This window comes from Rhopalosiphum padi, chromosome 4 (genome assembly GCF_020882245.1).
Source record: "Rhopalosiphum padi isolate XX-2018 chromosome 4, ASM2088224v1, whole genome shotgun sequence".
Taxonomy (NCBI): Eukaryota; Metazoa; Arthropoda; class Insecta; order Hemiptera; family Aphididae; genus Rhopalosiphum; species Rhopalosiphum padi.
The window spans coordinates 28,092,812-28,113,240 of record NC_083600.1 but is presented as its reverse complement, the minus strand read 5'-3'; the positions used below and the strand labels follow the sequence as shown (position 1 = coordinate 28,113,240).

General features: G+C 28.3%; 2 protein-coding genes across 7 annotated transcripts in view; one reads left to right on the top strand and one right to left on the bottom strand.

The window, feature by feature from the left end:
• The first annotated feature begins 4,807 nt into the window (after positions 1 to 4,807).
• Positions 4,808 to 20,429, top strand: part of LOC132930977 (gamma-aminobutyric acid type B receptor subunit 2-like) — a 280,952-nt gene continuing 265,330 nt past the window's right edge. The window contains 1 exon segment of the mRNA XM_060997114.1: positions 4,808 to 5,329. The gene's annotated coding sequence lies outside the window, so the exon portion shown is untranslated.
• Positions 13,476 to 20,429, bottom strand: part of LOC132930978 (UDP-glycosyltransferase UGT5-like) — a 46,455-nt gene continuing 39,501 nt past the window's right edge. For all 6 annotated transcript variants that reach the window (XM_060997117.1, XM_060997120.1, XM_060997118.1 and 3 more), the window contains 2 exons: positions 16,514 to 16,733; positions 13,476 to 14,117 (listed from right to left, as the gene is read on the bottom strand). In XM_060997117.1, the coding sequence (XP_060853100.1) occupies positions 13,859 to 14,117; positions 16,514 to 16,733 (479 nt within the window). In that variant the 3' untranslated portion in view covers positions 13,476 to 13,858. The remainder of the gene's footprint in view (positions 14,118 to 16,513; positions 16,734 to 20,429) is intronic.

Sequence of the window (20,429 nt, the reverse complement as noted above, 5' to 3'; positions counted from 1 at the left end):
TCAAAATTATAGTTTTTAGATTGTAGCTTATAATATCTACAACGATTAACAAATAATCGAAATATATATTTTTTCTGTTAATTGGTTCAATAAAATAAGCATAGTTACGTATGAAAAATCTGTTTGTTAGCCTAGGTTTCATAATAATCTTTTTTCATAGTTGCTGGAGATTTTTCAACACTTTATAGGAGGCTTAATAATGGTTTAATGATATGCATAATATTGTCTGTTATAACTTATATAAATATACTATGGATAAGTATTAATAATACATTGAAAACTTATATTTAAACTTAATTTACAACAAAAAATTGGTTAAATGTTTTGGCATTCTGTTTGTAGTGTATAAAGGTTAAATTTGTAAAAAAAAAAAATATTAGTGGTCAAAATTAGACAATACAAAAAGATACGTAGTGAAATAGCTTACGCCCTCTGGCTGATCAATTCGCATTCGATTTACGCCACATAGAAGCTATGCCACGAGAAATCGTATGACCGTTTTACTTGTGAATTTAATTTCTAACCTTTGTCGTCATCCACGTTGAATTTTAATGTGCACGTCAAATTACAAAAATTAAATGTAAAAACTTAAGAATTCAGGTGGCTTTGAATAAATATGAGGTCCGAAAAAGAGAATGGAAAACGTACAAAAACGGTTTTCAGCGTTCAAAGGAGTTACTGCTTCTTTAAGTCAGTATAATACTATTAATATTATTTTGGATAAATGTTAATAAACGAGTGTATTGAAAGATAAATAATGAGAACATATTATAATAATGTATTTATATTGAGTTACTAAAAATATGTATGTATTTAATATGAACGTTTTAATTGCATTTCAGGTGGAAAAAAATATACATATTTTAATATAAGAAATATTGGCTTAAGTAAATTTAATAGTAATATTACTAATATTGATGTCAACATATATTTTATTAGCAAATAACAATATTAAATGAGAAATATGAAGACGAAGAAGAAAATTAGCTTTAGTTAACGAGTAAATGGAATAAAATATAAAATAAGATTAATGTAATACAGGTATAATGAAAGTATTTAATATTCAAAGAAATGTTATTCCAAATTTACATACTGGTAATTTGATATACTTGGCTTCCCAATTTTGTAATTCATAAAAAAAAAAAGTTCGGGTAGATCATAAATTATTCGGTGATTTGTTTGTTAGAATTGATAAAGTTACAACTTAAAAAAATGGATATATTGATTAGTGCTTCTGTGAATCAATTATTTGAAAACGGATGATGTGATATTTCGCAAAATAAGTGCACTTGCATGTGAAAGTACATTCGTATCACGATTAGGTATTCTAATAATTTTTTTTTAAGACAACTGAATTCATAAATCATAGTAAAAAACAAACGAAAAAAACTTGTATTGAAATTTCATGTTAATAAATCACAACCCCATGGCCTCGAAGTAGACTGCTGCTTTATACACCTCGGTCTTCATTCGCCCGTCATCAAGGCCTGTTCTTGATATAAGGATAATATTATATACACATGTGTAATATTTGGATATATTTAAAGAAGAATTTCTTATTCATGTGATTTAAGTTTACTACACTACACATTGCCCACTGGGAAATTATGGTTTGAAAAGTAAAAACAAAATCAACAATTTTATTGTGTTCCTATTATACTATATATAGCTGTACTACTTACTCGATTTTTACCGAGATAAAGTCGAGAAGTATTTGAGTCTATCAACTACAATTATACACATTCAGTTTTATATATTTTGTAAATATATGTACGTACATAGATGGACTATGAAGACTATTGTTCTTTTTTAATAACAATTTTCTTAAACACTCTTTGGTATATTGTATTATATTGAATTCATTTTAGTATAACTATAGCGGCTTATTATATTTATACAAATAACGAATGTCCGTAATATTATTTCTCAGTTCTCACTTATAATTGATTACATTATTAAATTAACGATAAATAGATTTTATTACATAGTTAAGTATACTTTATATTATTATAACCATTAAATTGTGATGTGTCATTCAATCTTATTTTTATTGTTAACACCAGCGTCATTGTTGAGCGTCAAAACTATTAAATCAGGCGTCAGAAATTTTAAAACACCAATATTGATTAAGGTAAAGTCGAAATAGGGGTTTTATAGTTGACTGATTTTTTGAAGTTTTATCAAATTATATAGGATGTCGCGTACGCAGATTATTAGATTCTTAAGTATAAAAAAGCTAAAGAATATTTTGAATCTAATCAACATCAAAATTAACTAGTCAAAATCGTTAGGATATTGATTATGAAGAATTACCATTTTTATTATTAATATTGTATTTTTGTGATGAAAAAAAACAATTAATATTTTACAAATGTCAAGTAATATAAATCACCTCAAAATGACGGACTAGTATTTTAGTAAATATTACAGTATTGTGAAATCGGTTATACATGATCAATCGATGCTTAGTAAATTATAATATTATACACGTATTATATACCTATATAAGTTTGTGTAATACTTATGATGTAAAAAACAATTTTGGTAGATAAGGTAATCGCATGGTATAGGGTACAATATATAATGAATCCAATACAAAACTGATATGATAAGATTATTTGAATCGTTGAGAAAAATAGAAAAAATAATCTATTTTTAAAATTATTCGTTCAAAAAAGTTAATTATTATGAACGCAAAATTAGATAATGAATTATTGCGATATAATTATTATGATATGTTACGAATCAGATAGATCATGAGATTCATTATATTAAGTTTTCAAAGATTTTACTTGGGATATTTGTATACTGTGAACAATGAGACATTTTTTTTGTCTACGCGATTTTTTACGATCGATATTTGGTCGATTTGGCATTCATGTGTACCTAAGGTTCTAAATTTGAAATATTTCACTTGAATTGTTTCACTTTCAATTGAAAAATATTTTTTCTTTTTTTAAATGTGTTCGGTTATAGTTGATTAGAAATAATATATTGATTATATACAGAAAATATTGACAGTAAATATGCAAAAATATGCACTATACATTTTTGATATTTATCACTTGTATTATTAATTGGATCCTTATTGGTTATTAATATTATTATTTATTATACATATTTTCTTTGTTTCACACAATAAACCAACTTTTGAACATTTTCACTTGCAAGTTGACGTGATTATAAACTTTAAGATATAATAATTAATATTTTATTTTTCATTGCAATACAATATTTCATGAAAATTTAAAACTCTATGTGTACCATACAGACATACATATATGAACATATTATATTATTAAATAAAAATATAGAGTAAAATCGAGCATTTTGTCACATTCACGCACGTAAAGCAGTGCAATCGCAGTACTCCTAGAATAAACATTCAAATTCAACGATATCAGCTATTATACCACGGTATATTACAATAAAAATTCAGTAGGTATAACAAATTTATAAGCATTGTATTCAGCTTTGAGGTATGCACTCATGGTGTTTCAATAACTGCAACTCATACAATCGTGTCCAGGGGATTTTGTAACTATAGTTACGATATGATAACCCAAGTACCTAACACATTCAACGTGATTTGTGAGCGTACAGTAAACTATAAAGTGATATGTAAATAATCTCAAAAGAGTTTGATATTTTTTTTAAAATAATTTTGTCGAACAATATAGTTTGCAGATTAATATTTATGTACTTCGATAAACAAAAATTAAATGTATCGATTATAAATTATACTTAATACATTTTAACCTTACAACTTATTTTATACACACAAATATAACGTATGATTAATACGCATATTATTATATTAGGGATCATCAATCGCGATTATTGTTAAAATTTAGGAATAAAGATTCTCGAGACATTCGGTAAAGGTTTCGGCGATACAAACGTGAGATTTTGTATGGCCACTATCAATAACACTCCGATACTCCGGTAAACTATGACGTCTGTAAACAGGAACATTATCGGTGATCCTCGATTTCCGGTCCGGACATTCAAACACGTCCGATCGCCACTTATGACGGTCACCGCCGCCTCCCCTTTCGCGACAATCGCGCACTGCTGACCGCAACCGGTTGGCGGGTAATCGGATTTTTATAACCGTTCGTAAACAGTGTGGATGATATATAAGCAGTAGGCACACACATTCTTTGGCGACTCTCTTTGACTCTCATCGAACCTTTACGCGGCGTCTACTGCAAGACAGCGCTAACACCAGACCGAAGGGACGACAACTCGGACGACCGTGAAATATTTATTGCAAGACTCGATTCTGACAATTCCAACACGTCCGCGGGACCAAATCAAATATTATATTATTGGCGGTCACTTTTGCGCCACGACATTAAAAATATACGTGTAAGGCCGGACCGCGTGGGCACTACTGCTCCGTCGCGTATTCTCGTAAAAACACGCTTCGACCGCCCGGAGAGACGTGACGGGTCCGGCGGCGCGGGAGACAACGAAACGGATTCTCGTAGTTCGGCCAACGGTATTTGGACACTCGTACACGCGCTCGTTGCGTTGGTCACTGTGGCAGAGAGAGCGCGCGCGAGAGGGATCGATGTGTGCGCGCGCGCGGGCGCGCCCGGTCCACCTCCTGATCTACCCGTCGACGGGATAGCGGCGGACGTCAGGTACGGGGGGATGGAGGATGGGAGGGAAGGAGGGGGGATGGAGGGGAACCCCGAGCGAGGAGACGACACGCCGGGGAGCGCGGAGCGTACCCTTCGCCACGCCGGTACGTGGAAGAAAACCTGCGTGCGGCGCGAGCGTTCCCGTCGCCGCCGCAACCCTTACGAACGGCGGTATCGCTCGCACGTTCGGTCGGTCGGTCTGTCGGTCAGTCAGTCAGTCAGCCAGTGAGCTCCGCCGCGTGCACACATCGGTCTCTCTAAACGCATATTTTTCCGCCGACGGAGACGAAATTTTCCGCCGCCGCGTGACTACCTACACATATATATTATTATTATATATATACTCACACGAACACGACCGAAAAGATCGTTTTGACGACGTTCAAGCACATTATTTTGTCCGTCGTCGATATCCCGTCTGCCGACAAGACTATATCATAACTGCACCGGGTCCTGCGCGGGAATAGACACGAATTCATGTGCCGCCACCGTCGCGCCGACTGGCCCGCGGCCGGATCGCCGCCACCGGCACGGCCGTTATCATGACTGCCGCAGCCGCCGACCGTCCGGTAACCGGCGACGGGACGACCGGACGTCGCGACAACCGGACACCGCGCACTGCGCGTTCGTCGTGCACGTTTCGCAGCCGCCGTTGCTGTCACTGACGTTGCTGCGCGCCCGTGAGTAATAATACGCTTATATTAATTATTATTATTATTGTCTATATTGTGACGTCCGATCCGCGGGCAAGAAAGTGCTCGTGTACGCGGCAGTGGCGTGTTAACGATTTGTCTGAGAGAGGAGATACGACTAAAATGTTCGATACAAAACGTTTTGGTATTTTATTAACTATACTGATAAAGCGATAAATGAAAAAAAAAATACAATTATAACTATATCAAAATAGTTAAAAAAAAATAGGAGTGAAAGCGGGGAGATATATCTTCTTAATCTCCCGATCTCCCTCCGTAAATACGCCACTGTGTAGGCATGTGTAGGCATGTGTGTACCTTCGAAATGTGTGTTGGATTTCGAAAGTCTATATACACGCAAAACTATATGGTCCGCCAAATTTGCGTCCGCTAAACAGTTGCCGGCGCAGGGTTTGCGGTCGCATTACAACCAACCGATCGTTATACATATTATCATAATACAATGCGTGAGAGTTAACTAAATAGGCACTATCTGATAGCGGACACTTAAAAATTGTTTACATTTGGTCAGTGAGGAAATGTATAACACATATTGTTTCTGCCAGGTATAAACAAATAAAACTTCGTTTTATAAGTCATATTAAAAAAAAAAAATGTATATTTTTACTTTATGTTTTAATTGAATGTATAGCGACAATGTCACGTTAACTTATTAATCATAAATTATACATTGGATTGACTAAAGAAAAAGTATCTGCACAAGAAATGATACTTTGGTTCGCGGTATAATTTAATTGTTACTGGTTTTCACAGGTAAAACGTGAGCAATAAGCACCTAAGTAACTTTTTTTTATTCTGACTACTAGCATAGACGAGTAGACGTGTTGGGTTTACCCATTTTTATCTTACGGTTATTTCAAATAATTTGCCTTTTATAATATTGTTATGAAACAATAAAAGACACAATAGACATGGAAGTAATATTTTCGAAATTTCTTTTCCAGTTATGATACTACAAAAAAAAAAAATACCACAAGCTTGAAATGAGTGCATGGACAATTATGAAATTGGTATTAGCTAAATAAAACAGAAAACAATTATGTGATCGGAGTCGGAGATTGCATAAAAATCTAAGTTAATGACTGATGTATATTGAATGTAATAAGCTTAATATAAGTGTATTACTGTATTAGCTTGTAAGTACTACCTAAGTATTATCATTCAATCGTATATTGTGGATTTTTGAATACCTACGAGGATAACTGAGTGTAAACTATGTACTGTAACAATGTTGATTTGAAATTTAAAAGATTTTTACTGATTGTAGTTTTAAATATTATTAGCTTAAAAATAGCTTTCTTATTTGGCCAAAAACTAAACTAATTTTTATTTTTTAAATTTTTATAATATAATACAAAAGTTCTTAAAAACTTTGTTGGCTTAAAATATAATTTTACAACTTATGTTGTTGAAATGAAACTTCTACTTTTACTTAAAATTCAATATTTATTTATACTTAAATTAATTTAAAAACAAATTATATTATAAAAGAACCTTTTAACATTGAATTCGAATTATTAAAAAAAGAAAAGAATTTAATACGTATATTTTTCTTTATGGTTATACTTGTTAAATATTTGGTCGTAGTTTTATTTTATTGTTATATTGTTTAAAATAATTTCATCTTAAAATGTATCTTTGACGTTGTGGTATTGTTTTTCTCTACAGATATTATCATTGTCGCTATCTATTATCAGTCTTGACATTTTCATTTCCATAGTTTTGTATTTTATCTCGAAGATCTAATTATACATTTTAATACTTATAATAATTTTAAAGTTTAATAAATACTTTTGTTAGTATTATAGTACATTAGCAAACCTAAGTTAATCATATATATTGTTGTTTATAACAATATTTGTGTGTATTTTTGATGTTAATAAAAGTTTTAGATTAATGTCTTTGACACATAGTTCTAAAAATGATTAATGAGTTCGTTTCTACCAGATGATATGAATGATTGTCTATTATTCTTGTTTGTCTTACGTTTACTCAAAAAAATTAAGTTGTTTTCAACATAATACGATTTGTCATAGAATGCTAGGTCGGTATCTATCCTTGAAATTCATTAATTTCATATAAACATACTAGCCCTTTCGTATTATTTCCTGATTTCTACTTGCATATAGTATTTTTGTGTGGTATTTTTATTACATAAAGCACGTTGAGTTATGATTTATGTATAGAAAAGCTTTAGAATAAATCAGTTATATTTTTTACTTATAATTTTAACAAGATTAAATTTTAATATTATGTTAAATTAAAATTATTTTAAATATATGTTTTATAAATTTCCAATATTTACGTAATAATTATCTTAACCACCTTAAACTTTATTTTCGAATTTCAATTCATCAAGAATAGAAATTCAATAATAATAATAATAATAATAATAATAAATAAACATACTTACATAATGTAGTATATTTATTATTTACCGTCGTAACCTAGACAACAAGAGTACTTACACATAATAATTTGATTAAATTTTGGTTTGAAACAAAATTACCATACCTACTATATGTATATTTTTAACTTTCACAGTATATAAAATAAACAATTCTATTTTTGTATCAGTTTATTTTATTTGTTATTTTTTGTCACTTATGGTCTGGTAAACTGGTCATTAATTTTAATTACAATTATATATTACATACCATTGAAACCACGATTAACACGTCATATTATATCCAACTTCATATTACATAATACGATATACATAATACATGTGTATAACATAAAGGTAATATTATCTTAAATTGGAGATTTCGATTTTCGACAAAAAAATGTATTAATATATGATTTCAAATTTAGTTTAAATATATAGAAATAATAGTTCATACATTTATACTATATTATTGGTAGGTAATAACTTATTAGCTAATAACTGACAGATTAACTTGTTATAACCTAATCTATATTATTATTTATTGTAAAAGATGTAATTTAAGAAATCAAATGCAATGGTAATTTTTAGATACCATATAGTAAATTTTAAGCTATTTATAGAAAAATTAGAAAATGTTATCAATACTAATAAAATATATTTTAGGTTAAAAAGTTCACGTATTCATATGCATAGACAGGAAGTAGCATTTAATTTTTTAATCTAATCTTGATAGTTTTATATAATTGAACAACTTAAAGTGAAATAATTGTTTAAAAAATATTTTTTTTTTTTTTATAAAATACGATTTTTTTTTAAATATTTTAAAATGTTTTAGCGTTATTCGTTAATATTGGTATCTATCGTAGATTAAACGGGTAACGTTATTCAAATGCCAAACAGGATATATTTTAGAATCGATATTATTATATTGTTTTTCTTAGACTGTGCCTATAACATAGCTGCCATTGTATTATGATGGGAATATAAATGCATGTAAATTACTAAAAGCATTTAATATTGGTGATTATATTATAAAAAACAATGTGTAATGTTATCATTTGTGGCGTACACAAAAAATAATATCAATAAACATGATGTTCACTCTGTTATTGGTGTAGTATAAAGAAATAGAAACTCCATTGTTCTACCACAAAAGAATGAGCGAGTTTGGTGCAGTATTATCGTATACAATTTAATGTTTATAAATATATATAATATCTAACAGTCTATAGAGTTCTGTGTACACGTGTGCGCGCGCTTGTGTGCTTGTGTGTGTGTGTATGTGTGTACGCGTGTGCGTTGAAATTAATTCAATTTTTCTCGTATGTTTGTAAGATTTTTTTGGATAGTCCGTTGCGTATGTGAGTAATATATACTATGAATATTCTGCAACTATTTTTATTTTTCACACTGTAAACACACAAAGTTCCAGCGGAAAAACTCTCCTCGAAGGTCATTGTTTTTATCGTACACAATTTACTGAGAGATTACGTACATAGATGACTTAAACCGTAAATCCTTTCTTACTTAAAAAAACTAATTGCGGTGTAACCAACATGTGTCATAATATGTATAGTGTATACGGTAAATAATTTTATGTGAGCATGAAATTTATGGTTAAAGTATAGGTATATTGTAATCTCCTTGTAAATTGTGTACAGAAAAAATGTAGACCTTTGAGAGGATTTTTCCCGCTGGAATTTAGTATAATGATTATTGTGTGAAAAATTAAAATGGCTGCACTAACACATACTAGTTATGAGAGTATGAGATATTGTTGTCACTGTTGTCTAGTAATTTTCGCGATGGTAATTATTTTCATTTTTCTTTATCATGATATGGTTTTACCCTCTGTCGCTTGCTCGATATTTTAATAGTATCATTGCGAGGAATTTATTATTGAGTAATGAATTTTGTACGTGAATTTTTACACATTTAACTGTCAGTACTAGGTTTAAATTATCAAGGTTTATTTTTATTTAGCAGTAATCGAGTTCAAATTATAACCCAATTCCAACATAAACTATATTCACCCATTGCTATAGATTAGAATTGTTAGGAGATATATAACCTACTTATCAACGTATAACATCATCAATGTAATGTGAGGTACTAATTCATACTAGGTAGTTATATCTACCAGCTGATATTGGTATGAGTAGTACAATAAACACTTATACCGTATTCATACTACACCATCAGATGTAAATGTTCAATAGTTTGTCTTGATGGTGCTTCACAGAGCAACTGATTAGATATTTTCGAATGGCTGGTAACGTTATAATTATTTAATAAAATATAAAGTGTAAGATATTTCTTATATTACCTGGTTTTTGTTTTTTATTTGTTCTTTAATATTTTTAATTTTGTTTTTGTATTTATATTTATACATTAGTGTTTTCAGTATACTTAAATAACTTATATTTTATACGTAGGTAGATAATTCTATGTTGTTTAATCCAACGAATGTTGTGAATTTCTGTACAAATCTAGTTATGGCCAAAAAATATAATGAAAATGCACTAATGAAGACAAAAGAAAAATATAATTAAATAAATAACATAACACATTAAATTAAGTTTATTTAATTAAAAACTAAATAAAATGATTTATAATCTAAAAAATAAATAAAATTATTTTACGATAAAAAAAAAACATTTGTTTGAAAATATCAGAGAACTATATTATACTTCATAATTAAGTAAATAATCATAATATTGTACTATCGTAAATTAAACACAATACAAGTTAAATGTTGATATTCAGTGCAAAGCTTATCTTAGCTAGTCGAAGCATAATATATATATGGTATATAATATTAAATATTGAATTATAAACGAGAAAGGAAAGTTACCAAGTGATGACATTAATGTAAGCAGTCTTGAATGTTTTAACATCTAATGTAAATAGGCAATCAATCATGGCAGTAGCTGGTATATTATCGCATATTAGCTCCAAAAATTTGTTTGGAAGTAATTATTTTATAAATGATTTTCAAACTTCTGAAATGATCTTAATTTAAATGGATATTAGATAATATTTGTATCCAACTAAGATTAATTGGAGTACAGTTTAAAATGTATAATACTTTTAGTTGAGTAAAAAAATTCTTCATCATCTTAAAAAAAAATGTAAATTTATTCCTATTATAGACAGTAACAAAACACTTACGTATATATACTCAGTTAAAAATGTTGCATGAAATAATTATAAAAAGAATACCTAGTAATTATAAAAATAATAGTTTGAACAATGAATTTAAATACCATTCAAATAAATAAAATACTTGCAAAAAGTAATAGTAATAGTCATAAAAATGAATGAAACGAAATAAAAATATTGATGACGTTAGAATATTTAATAATATTAATTTGTTACAATTTATACAAACTTAAATTTTTATTTCTTGTATTAATATTTATTTGATTAAAAATAATATGCACGGACGCACAGCATAAAAATGTAATAACAATATGTAATCTAACACAGTGTTTAAGTGGTCTTCTTGGAGGGATAGGTAAATTAAAAATAACGTCTTGAGTGTTTGAGTGAGTGGCAGGCGGTGGATAAGAAGATTTTATCGCTACAGTTAATATTTACCCTATTTCTTTCATTTAAATTTTAAATGCACATATGATGTTATGTCGCACGGCGTCAGGTCTTTTAATCATACACTCCGCTTTGAAATTAAACCTTGTCAAATTACTTTGTTGACACGATCTTGAGTCATGAACAAAAGTTTATCTTTTTAATTCTATACTTATATACATACAATATATAAAAATAACAATGTAAAAGTGACGGAGTTACACTAGTTTGTTATAATATTTTGTTTATTATGTTATTACTCGCTAATTTTTATTGATAGACAATAATAAACCATACCTATATAGTTTATTTAAAATATAATTTACATTGTGGTTCCAATTATTGTTGGTGCAACCCTAATATAAAAAATTGTTTTTTTCTATTGTGATGTGGTAATGTGGTAATGAAAGTAAAAAATAAATATTAAAGCACAAAATAGTTTTTAAAACTAATCATTCAGTGACAACTATAGAGTGTTTTGGCGTTTTTCTTAAACAATTGTATGTTATTAATTATACTTAACATAATTGAATATGTAAATAATTAAAGATAATTAAAGGGGTTTAAAGATATTATATATCTTATATAAATATTATCTTAATCTTATATATTATAGTTAATTTCAAAAAATATAGATATACATTAAATATACTAAAAATATCACCAACATTACGAAATTGGGATCAAATAGATTTATAATCTAAAAACGATTACGAATTGATAACTTATATGTGATGTATTTACGTATACGAATGAAATGGAACACATCAATAAAGCTTCGAACTAAGCCTGAAAACGTCCGTGGATATCAAAAAGGAAATAGGTAAGACACATAAGTCGCATTATAAATGGAACAGTTAATAGAAATGATCAGAATCCAAAATAATTGTTGAGATTTAGTATTCGGTAATGCGTTGATCAAGACGAATGCGTTTCTCAAGAGTCGATTAGATAAAATCGTTTTTACCTTAAGCCACAAACTAAATTTTAATATATATTTATGTATGCTTGGTTACCTAAACCTTTTCGTTCATACAGGTATTTTTTTCATTAGTTCACACATGTTTATTATTATGTAAATGCAACAAAGTCAATCTATTTATAATATGCTATTGTTTCTTGTTAAAATTAAATAGACCACAGGCAGGGAGCAAGAGTTATACCATCATGTATGCTCTATAATATAGAGTCTATACAATAAACATATAATAGGTGCCTTCTGTGTATAAAAATAAACTTTATAAAGTACCTGTCTGTTATGTGATGTACACGGGTAATTGCATTTAAATTATTCATGTTATTTATAGATAGTCTATGATGTATTCATATGTTTTATGGTATACGTATTAAAATGTATAGTTATTATTTTAAGCAAAAGATATATTTATAATATTATTAAGAGCTTTAATTTTAATTTTATTAATTCTATATTTATTTATGTACATTTATAGGTACTAGGTACTATAATAATCAAATAACAAAAAAAAATTTGCAAAATATTTGTTAGAGTAACATATCGTTGATATTATAAAAAAATAGGTTTACTTTAAAAAAAAACAAGAATAATTTATTCATTGTTTCAAAAATACGATTTACGTATTGTAAAATGTTACTGTTTCTTCAGGTCTTAGTAATTACAGGAAAGTGATACAAAATCTGTTGATATTTTTTGTAACATAATACATTTATAACATTATTTCTATGTAATCCACTACTCCAGAAAAGTAAATTAAATTATGTATTAACTAATTAATAAAGTGAAAGTGAAATATCGTTAAAATAGATATCGAACAATTTTAAAATTAGGTAAAATAAAGTTGATGCGATTTTTGACAATTATTTTCAATAAATCATATAAAAGGGATGCAAATATTATTGGTCATAATATATAACTCTAAAATAAACTGTACTAAAATATTCACTCTACATTTTGAATAAAAGTTACTGACTTTCCAATTAATTAACATAGGTACGTTCTCCATACAAAGTAACCGGCAGACATCCGGAAACTGGTATCTAACAAAACTTACATTAATTGTGGTAAGAAGAATTGTTTTAGGTAACATGATTTTAATGTACCGTTGTAATAAACTGTAAATGAGCCTTTTGTCTTTCTGACAAGAGGAGAACAATTAATACAATCGGAAATAATAATTTATTGTGGGTATATAATATAAATGTACACAGAACGTTCTGTATGTTATCTATATTGCTTAATAAATTAAATAACAAGACTTTTTGATTAAAGAGGAGCCAGCTAGGGTTTACTGAATTTATTGATACAGGTGTATCACATCACCTTCGGAAATTTTAATCCCCTTCTTCTTATCTAATTACATAAATGTAAGCAACAACTCCCCAAAAACACCTATTTATTTTACGGCACTGCATGACAAAATTTGTACAATTCCATACGTTTCTTTGCGTTTGTATATTATAAGTCACGTATTGATCAAAGGTATTCGATATGGTGGCCCATTATTGGATTCGTATATTATACAACATGGTCCTATCGATGATCACTGATCAGTAGTGGTAGCCATTCGGCTTTTGAATAGAACCCATTTCGCTAAATATGCCATAAAGGTCACAGTAACGAACACCACAAAAACCACATCTAGCAAACACCGTTCGTACCACCACTCTTGAGTGGTCGGCTTAAGCATCAGGTTGACTCGATATTTGGCAACGTATTCGACCCAATATACAGCTTTTTTCAGCGGGTCTCGATCACGATCCCGGTATAGTGACGATAGCCGTTTCGCGTTCTTCGCATACCTGAAAAAAAAGTAAAATATAATAAATAATAACAGTATCAACGATGTATACCGTTTAAAAAATATTGTGATATACATATTTCAATCATAGGCAATCAGGAAACACCCGTTTATCTACGCGCTAAGTTTACACGCCGTATGCCTGTCAGTCTGTTATAGAATATAATATTATGCCTGACGTTTAATAATGAAGGCACACAATCCTGTGCACAATTCAAGCGTTGAGCATAGATATTAACTCAGGTTGTTTACGATCAGTCGCTTAGAGTATTGATAAATATCGGATATATTATCGCGAGTATGGAATTTTAACACCGTTTCTCTTTTTGTACACAATATTTTAACAAATTAAATAAGTAGGTATCTGAGAAATGAGCTGATTTTATTTTTATTAGTAACCCAACTAAAATCACGTATTATTCGTTAGGGATATATAAAATGTATTAATTAGTTCGGTCAAACGAAATTTTGTAGAACGATCACATCATACACTGTACTCAATATTTTATGTAATACACAAATACATGTATACACATAGAGTATTCTGTACATAATTGATTTTAAAATAGCTACGGCAACGAGTGGCCCATGACGTAGACTCCTGCATTTATCTTACGTTCATTTATATTTGATTACACTATACAATTATATTATTTAATGTCACACGTTAGTGTTTGCCGTATCGATTCGAGACTAAAATTTCGACAAATTCCGTTACTATATTGTTCGTGTCTAAAATAATTTGGTTTTGAGTTTATTTAATATTAATACGTAAGTACTAAGTATGCATCACGAGCAAAGAGCTTGTAGAGTTTTTTTTCTAAATGAGGTCTTTGAGTTTTGCGTGTGTTAAGAGGGGTAGGATGGTAAAAATATGGGAAGGTTTTGTGTGTATGTGTACCGCGTAGACGACAATGTACAGTATAATACGTCACCAACGACGCAGAGAAACAGAGAGAAACAGAAACGTATCGTCTCCACGTCCGGCGTTGACGTTTTGATAATAGTATAATACGAACAATAAGACGTGTGCTCGCCCGCCTATTATAAATCCACACCACGGCGAAGTAAAATACAGCCCTCGGTACAAAGATATAATAATAATAATAATAATAATAATAATAAACCACATATTTCTACTGAATTCAACTACCGTTGTATAAGTATAAGTGTATGCAAAAGGTAGAAATGCGTATTACAACCGTCCTACCCACCTATAGATATAATTATCTACAGGTATAATAAATACCTAGCTACAGTAGATATTATACTATATAAAATATAAACATGATACGGAACACACGCTAATTATACAGTCTGACAGGATACTCGCTGAGATCTCAAAGGGTAAGAAGGTACCTCATATAGAGTGCAGAGGGCTTAATAATAATTGTACGTTTTTTCATTCTTCGGATGTTACTGCCCTTAAAATTGTCCACAAATTTCGTTTGTCAAACGGATTTCTAGCGTTCATGTCCAAGGTACCGGATTTTCTGTTAAACGTAAAAATTATATTAATTACACGCCAACGCCAAGAACTAGTGGTGTGCGCAGAATTATCTTACGTTGAAAAAATAAATGATAGTAACATGATATTGCGTAGAAATAAAAACTGAATGTTACATAATGAAACAATTTTACACCAGTATTTTCTGGAGATAAAATATAGGGATTAGAGACGAGGGAGTGTTCGTTATGTCACAGTTTTTAGAACGAAAGTATAAAGATCTAGTTAAACAACATCAAGTAGGAAAACAATATAATTAAAACAATTTTACATGAAAACTTATATATTGAGGTTTTCACTAATATTACATTAGTAATATAATGATGCTGGAAAACTTATCCGGTACACTTAATTGATACTATTACATAGTTTACGCGAAATGCGTTGTACAACATTTATATCTTGTTGAATGCTCTTTAATTATTAGAAGAGTTGGTAATGATGGTATGGTGTGAGTAAAATTAAATGTATGACCCAATAAATTATCGTGCAATGATTATCTTCACTATTTCACAACGCGAAAGTCTTAAATAGTAATTTACTGTTATCAAATAATTTTGGATGGACGCTATAATATCATGATTATTTATTTATTTATTTATTGATATGAAACGGGACAAGTCCAATACAAATATTGATATTAATCTTAAAACGTAGCAGTAGGTTAGGTACAAATTAAAATACAAAACATGGTGAACATTACATAAATAACTGGTTTAGTCCCCCAATAGATAGATAATAATTATGTGAAATAAACATATTATTATAATATGTATAAAATATAGATTTTTAATGTCTCGTCAGTTATTTATTGCTTTGTAAATTACATTCAAATAGTTATTCTAGACTAGGTTAGAGTATCTTATTATTATATAGATAGATATACTCACTTATCATCATGAAGTATAGAAGATATCGTATAGTTGGCGATCTCCTCGTCGATCCAGTCGAGTTGTAATTGCAGTCCGCAGCCGTTTTGGACGATAAAGTTCATGTTTGAAAACTGATCGGCGAACAGTGGTATGCCAACGATGGGCACGCCCGAATAAAGAGCGTCTAGTATTCCCATTAGACCACCGTGTGATATAAACAATTTAACGTTCGGGTGATCTAGAATACGATATAACGGTCAATAACGTGTTGTAGACTTGTGATGGATATATATAATTCATATCAATCATAATAAAAATAATGGTTATATGGCGTTATAGATAGGCTATTTAGTTACATGAGTGTCACGAATACTGCACTGTTGAATGCTGAATGCTCGTATGATATTATAATATGATATTAATAAAATAATATTTACACATGAGCAATATACGACGTGAGTGGACATAACAATATTATATCAACATTTTTTTCTTTAAAGATGTGATCCAATTTAAATACTATTTGTAAAACGGAGTTAAAATATTACATTGAATTGCGATCTTTGACTTTATTGAAACATACAATGTTAGTTAGTGGTTGCACATATTTACTTATTTATTCAAGACTAACTGGTAGTGTCCTGTAAATTAATTGCATTGTCGTATTCTAAAGGATTATATTATAATATTATTATATAAGGTAATAAAATATTAGTTAAACTAGTCTTATTTTTGCATAAATAAAAATATTAATTAATATCGGCAAATTAGACTAGATTATATTAATTTATAAACACAGTTTGGATAATAATTTTTTTTTCATAATTACGTAATGATTATGAAGAATAACGCGAATTGAAGAGAATTTATATAAAAGTATTATTTCTTTTTAAATATTAATATTGCGTATTGAGTTTGATTTTTATATTATGTCTTAAAAATAATTGATTATGTGTTCGATATAAATATTGATTCTGGGTATTTTTTTTTTTTTATTTATTTTTTTTTTCAGTTATAATAATAAATACACAGTTTATCGTGTATATCGAAAGTAATATAAAAAAAGGTATTACCGTATTTCTTTTTCAATTTGTAATAATTTAATAGAAAGTTTTTTTTTATTATTATGGCGTAATTTAACGAAGTAAAATTATGAAAAAGTTCAAAGAATCGGAATAATTGAAAAGGTATTTTATCTGTAGAAAAAAGCTAAATAATCTTGATTTATTTCAAATCAAAATTATAAAAATCATATGAAATTAATAAATATACGTACAGATGAAATATTTTTAAGAAAAATGAAGCATTACTTTAAAAATTATAGCTTTTAGTCATCACTCATCACTTTCCGATATTAAAATTTGACAATAATCACGACAATTAATTATATACCACAAATTATCAGGCGTTTTATTAAATCATCATTTAATTAATTTCCCCGTCTAAGGTGTTGGTTTTGAAATATGATTTAATGAAAATTTGACTTATGCTTGTATTATACACGTCTCTATATTTCCGTAAATTAATGTTCAAACAATGATTATATGTTTTATACTAAAACTGAGAGATGCGAGCAAAAACCCGCTCACGATCGTAAGTATAATAATATTTTCGTTATGAAAACATATTTGTATATGGTTATTGTTGTATTATATTACTGTATGTTTCTGCGATACACGACTGGTGTTTTCCCCTTTTCCTGTAGACATTTCGTATGATATAGGATTCATGACTATTGTCACTTTTTTACGTTTATTAAATGTTAAGCAATATATTGTATTGTCCATGAATTATAATATGACGAAAAATGAAATCCTTTTGAAATTTATGTTTTTTTTTTACGTGGTCAATAATTATTGTTACGATATACGTATAAGTAACGCGATTTGGTAAGAATAATTAATTAATCGATATTTTTATGAAACATTTCTGATATCTGTGTAATAACGATAGTACATAATAGTTAAAGACGTAAAGTAGTATTGAAAATAATGTGTTTTCCACTATAATACTATTATTATTGGATTAACAATAACTATTATATTATTATAATCGATTTCACATTAATTTCCGTTGTTAATAGGTAACAATACCAGTTATAATAATTATTGTTATATTATACTTTTTGACTTATATGATTTTTTTTTTTTTAAATTACTCTTTAATTTATATAATGACTTAATTAAGTTCCCCGAGTTTTCACAACAGAAGTTGGGATAAATATTTAATTTAATATTAACTTCTATAGATCCAATTTATTTTTCAGTAATGATTATTAACGTTACACTTTCGTAACTATATTACTTAAACTACTTTTGTGTTAAGTATATGTATACTTAAAAATCTAAAAGTTTATTTTAAATTTTGAATTTTTCTTCAATAAATGTTTACAAATATTATTTAACCGAACAAATAATTTTAAAATTTAAAACTGATTTCTTCATAACTTGTACTTGTTTATAGCAATTTAAATATGTTTTAAGTATATATTATGCACGATATAAAAAGTTTTGAATTGTACGAAATGGATATTTAAACGAACAATTATTTAATTTATTGATTGTTGTAATTAAAAAAATGTATGTATATAAAATGAAAGGACTTGCAATTTTTCAGAATGAACATAATGAATTATGATATTTATGAAATTATTATAATGACACATAATATTATTTTTCACATAGGTATACAGTCAAATTTTCAAAATATTTAGACTAATTTTAATTTTTAAGTTAAGTTTATCACAAATCTTATCATTCCATTTCATAGTACATGCAGCATTGACCTTAGTTAATAAAAATAATTTACGATTAATATTATTACAACAATCATTATAAACGTAACGTATACGATTTTTACGAATTTTAAAAAAATTAGTCCTACCTGTCTTATTACTGATAAATATCAAATATATCTTGAGAATTAGAGTTTGACACACCGTCTCCGTTCAGAATCGTTTTTCGCAATGAATATAATGTTCATTACTATGTATAATGTATATTATATAAATATGATACTATTGGTGCTACTATTGTTGCGTAACTGAAGATAAGAGTGACCGGATTCGTACTGCCGCACCGATATCGTTATCTTTTGTTTAGTCTACACCCTATGGTATACTGTCATCTGTAAAAGGCTCATTGATTACACGCGTATTGCTTCTATTAAATTAAAATAAGGTTTGTTATAAAATCGTTTAAAAATAAAATAATATTTAAGTATCAAAAGACAGTTTATCGTTAAAATATTATTAAATTAAATAAAAAAAACAAAACTTAAATTATAATATGTCCATGAGTAGTCGCATATATAGTATGATTATATTTATTATTATTGAATTTTACATAATGATTATCCATTATAGTGGCCTACTCAGTACTTTATAGTACCTATAAACTCGAAGCAGAGCTACTTTATAGCAGAGTGGCTTATAAGTAATTATTATTAAATGCTATTCAAAATTTCCTATTAAATAAATGTTTTGAAATTTATTTTTTCTTAGTATTTTGAGCTCATATAATGGATACCTGGATATAATTTAGAATTCCACTTAATTTTTTTTTTTACATACTACAAAATATAATTTTATATTATGATATTACTGTTTTGGCATTGTAGTATTTAAAAAGTTTTAACGAAATCTCAGTAAGGGATGTTATTGTTTAAATAGTCTTAGATGGCAATGTTTTATATATTTACTTTTATAATTTATATTGATACAAATCTAGTATATTAATATATTAATAGTGTATACTATAAATATCTAAAAGGAATACCTAATAAATAATAAATTAGAAACTAAATACAAATTGGTAGTTTACAGTTTTAACTTTAAATTTTTATTTTAGTAATGTTTAAATAACTTTAATGTCAATAGAGATTTAATTGTATGTTACTCATTGAATAAATGTTAATAACTGAAGAAGCCATTGTT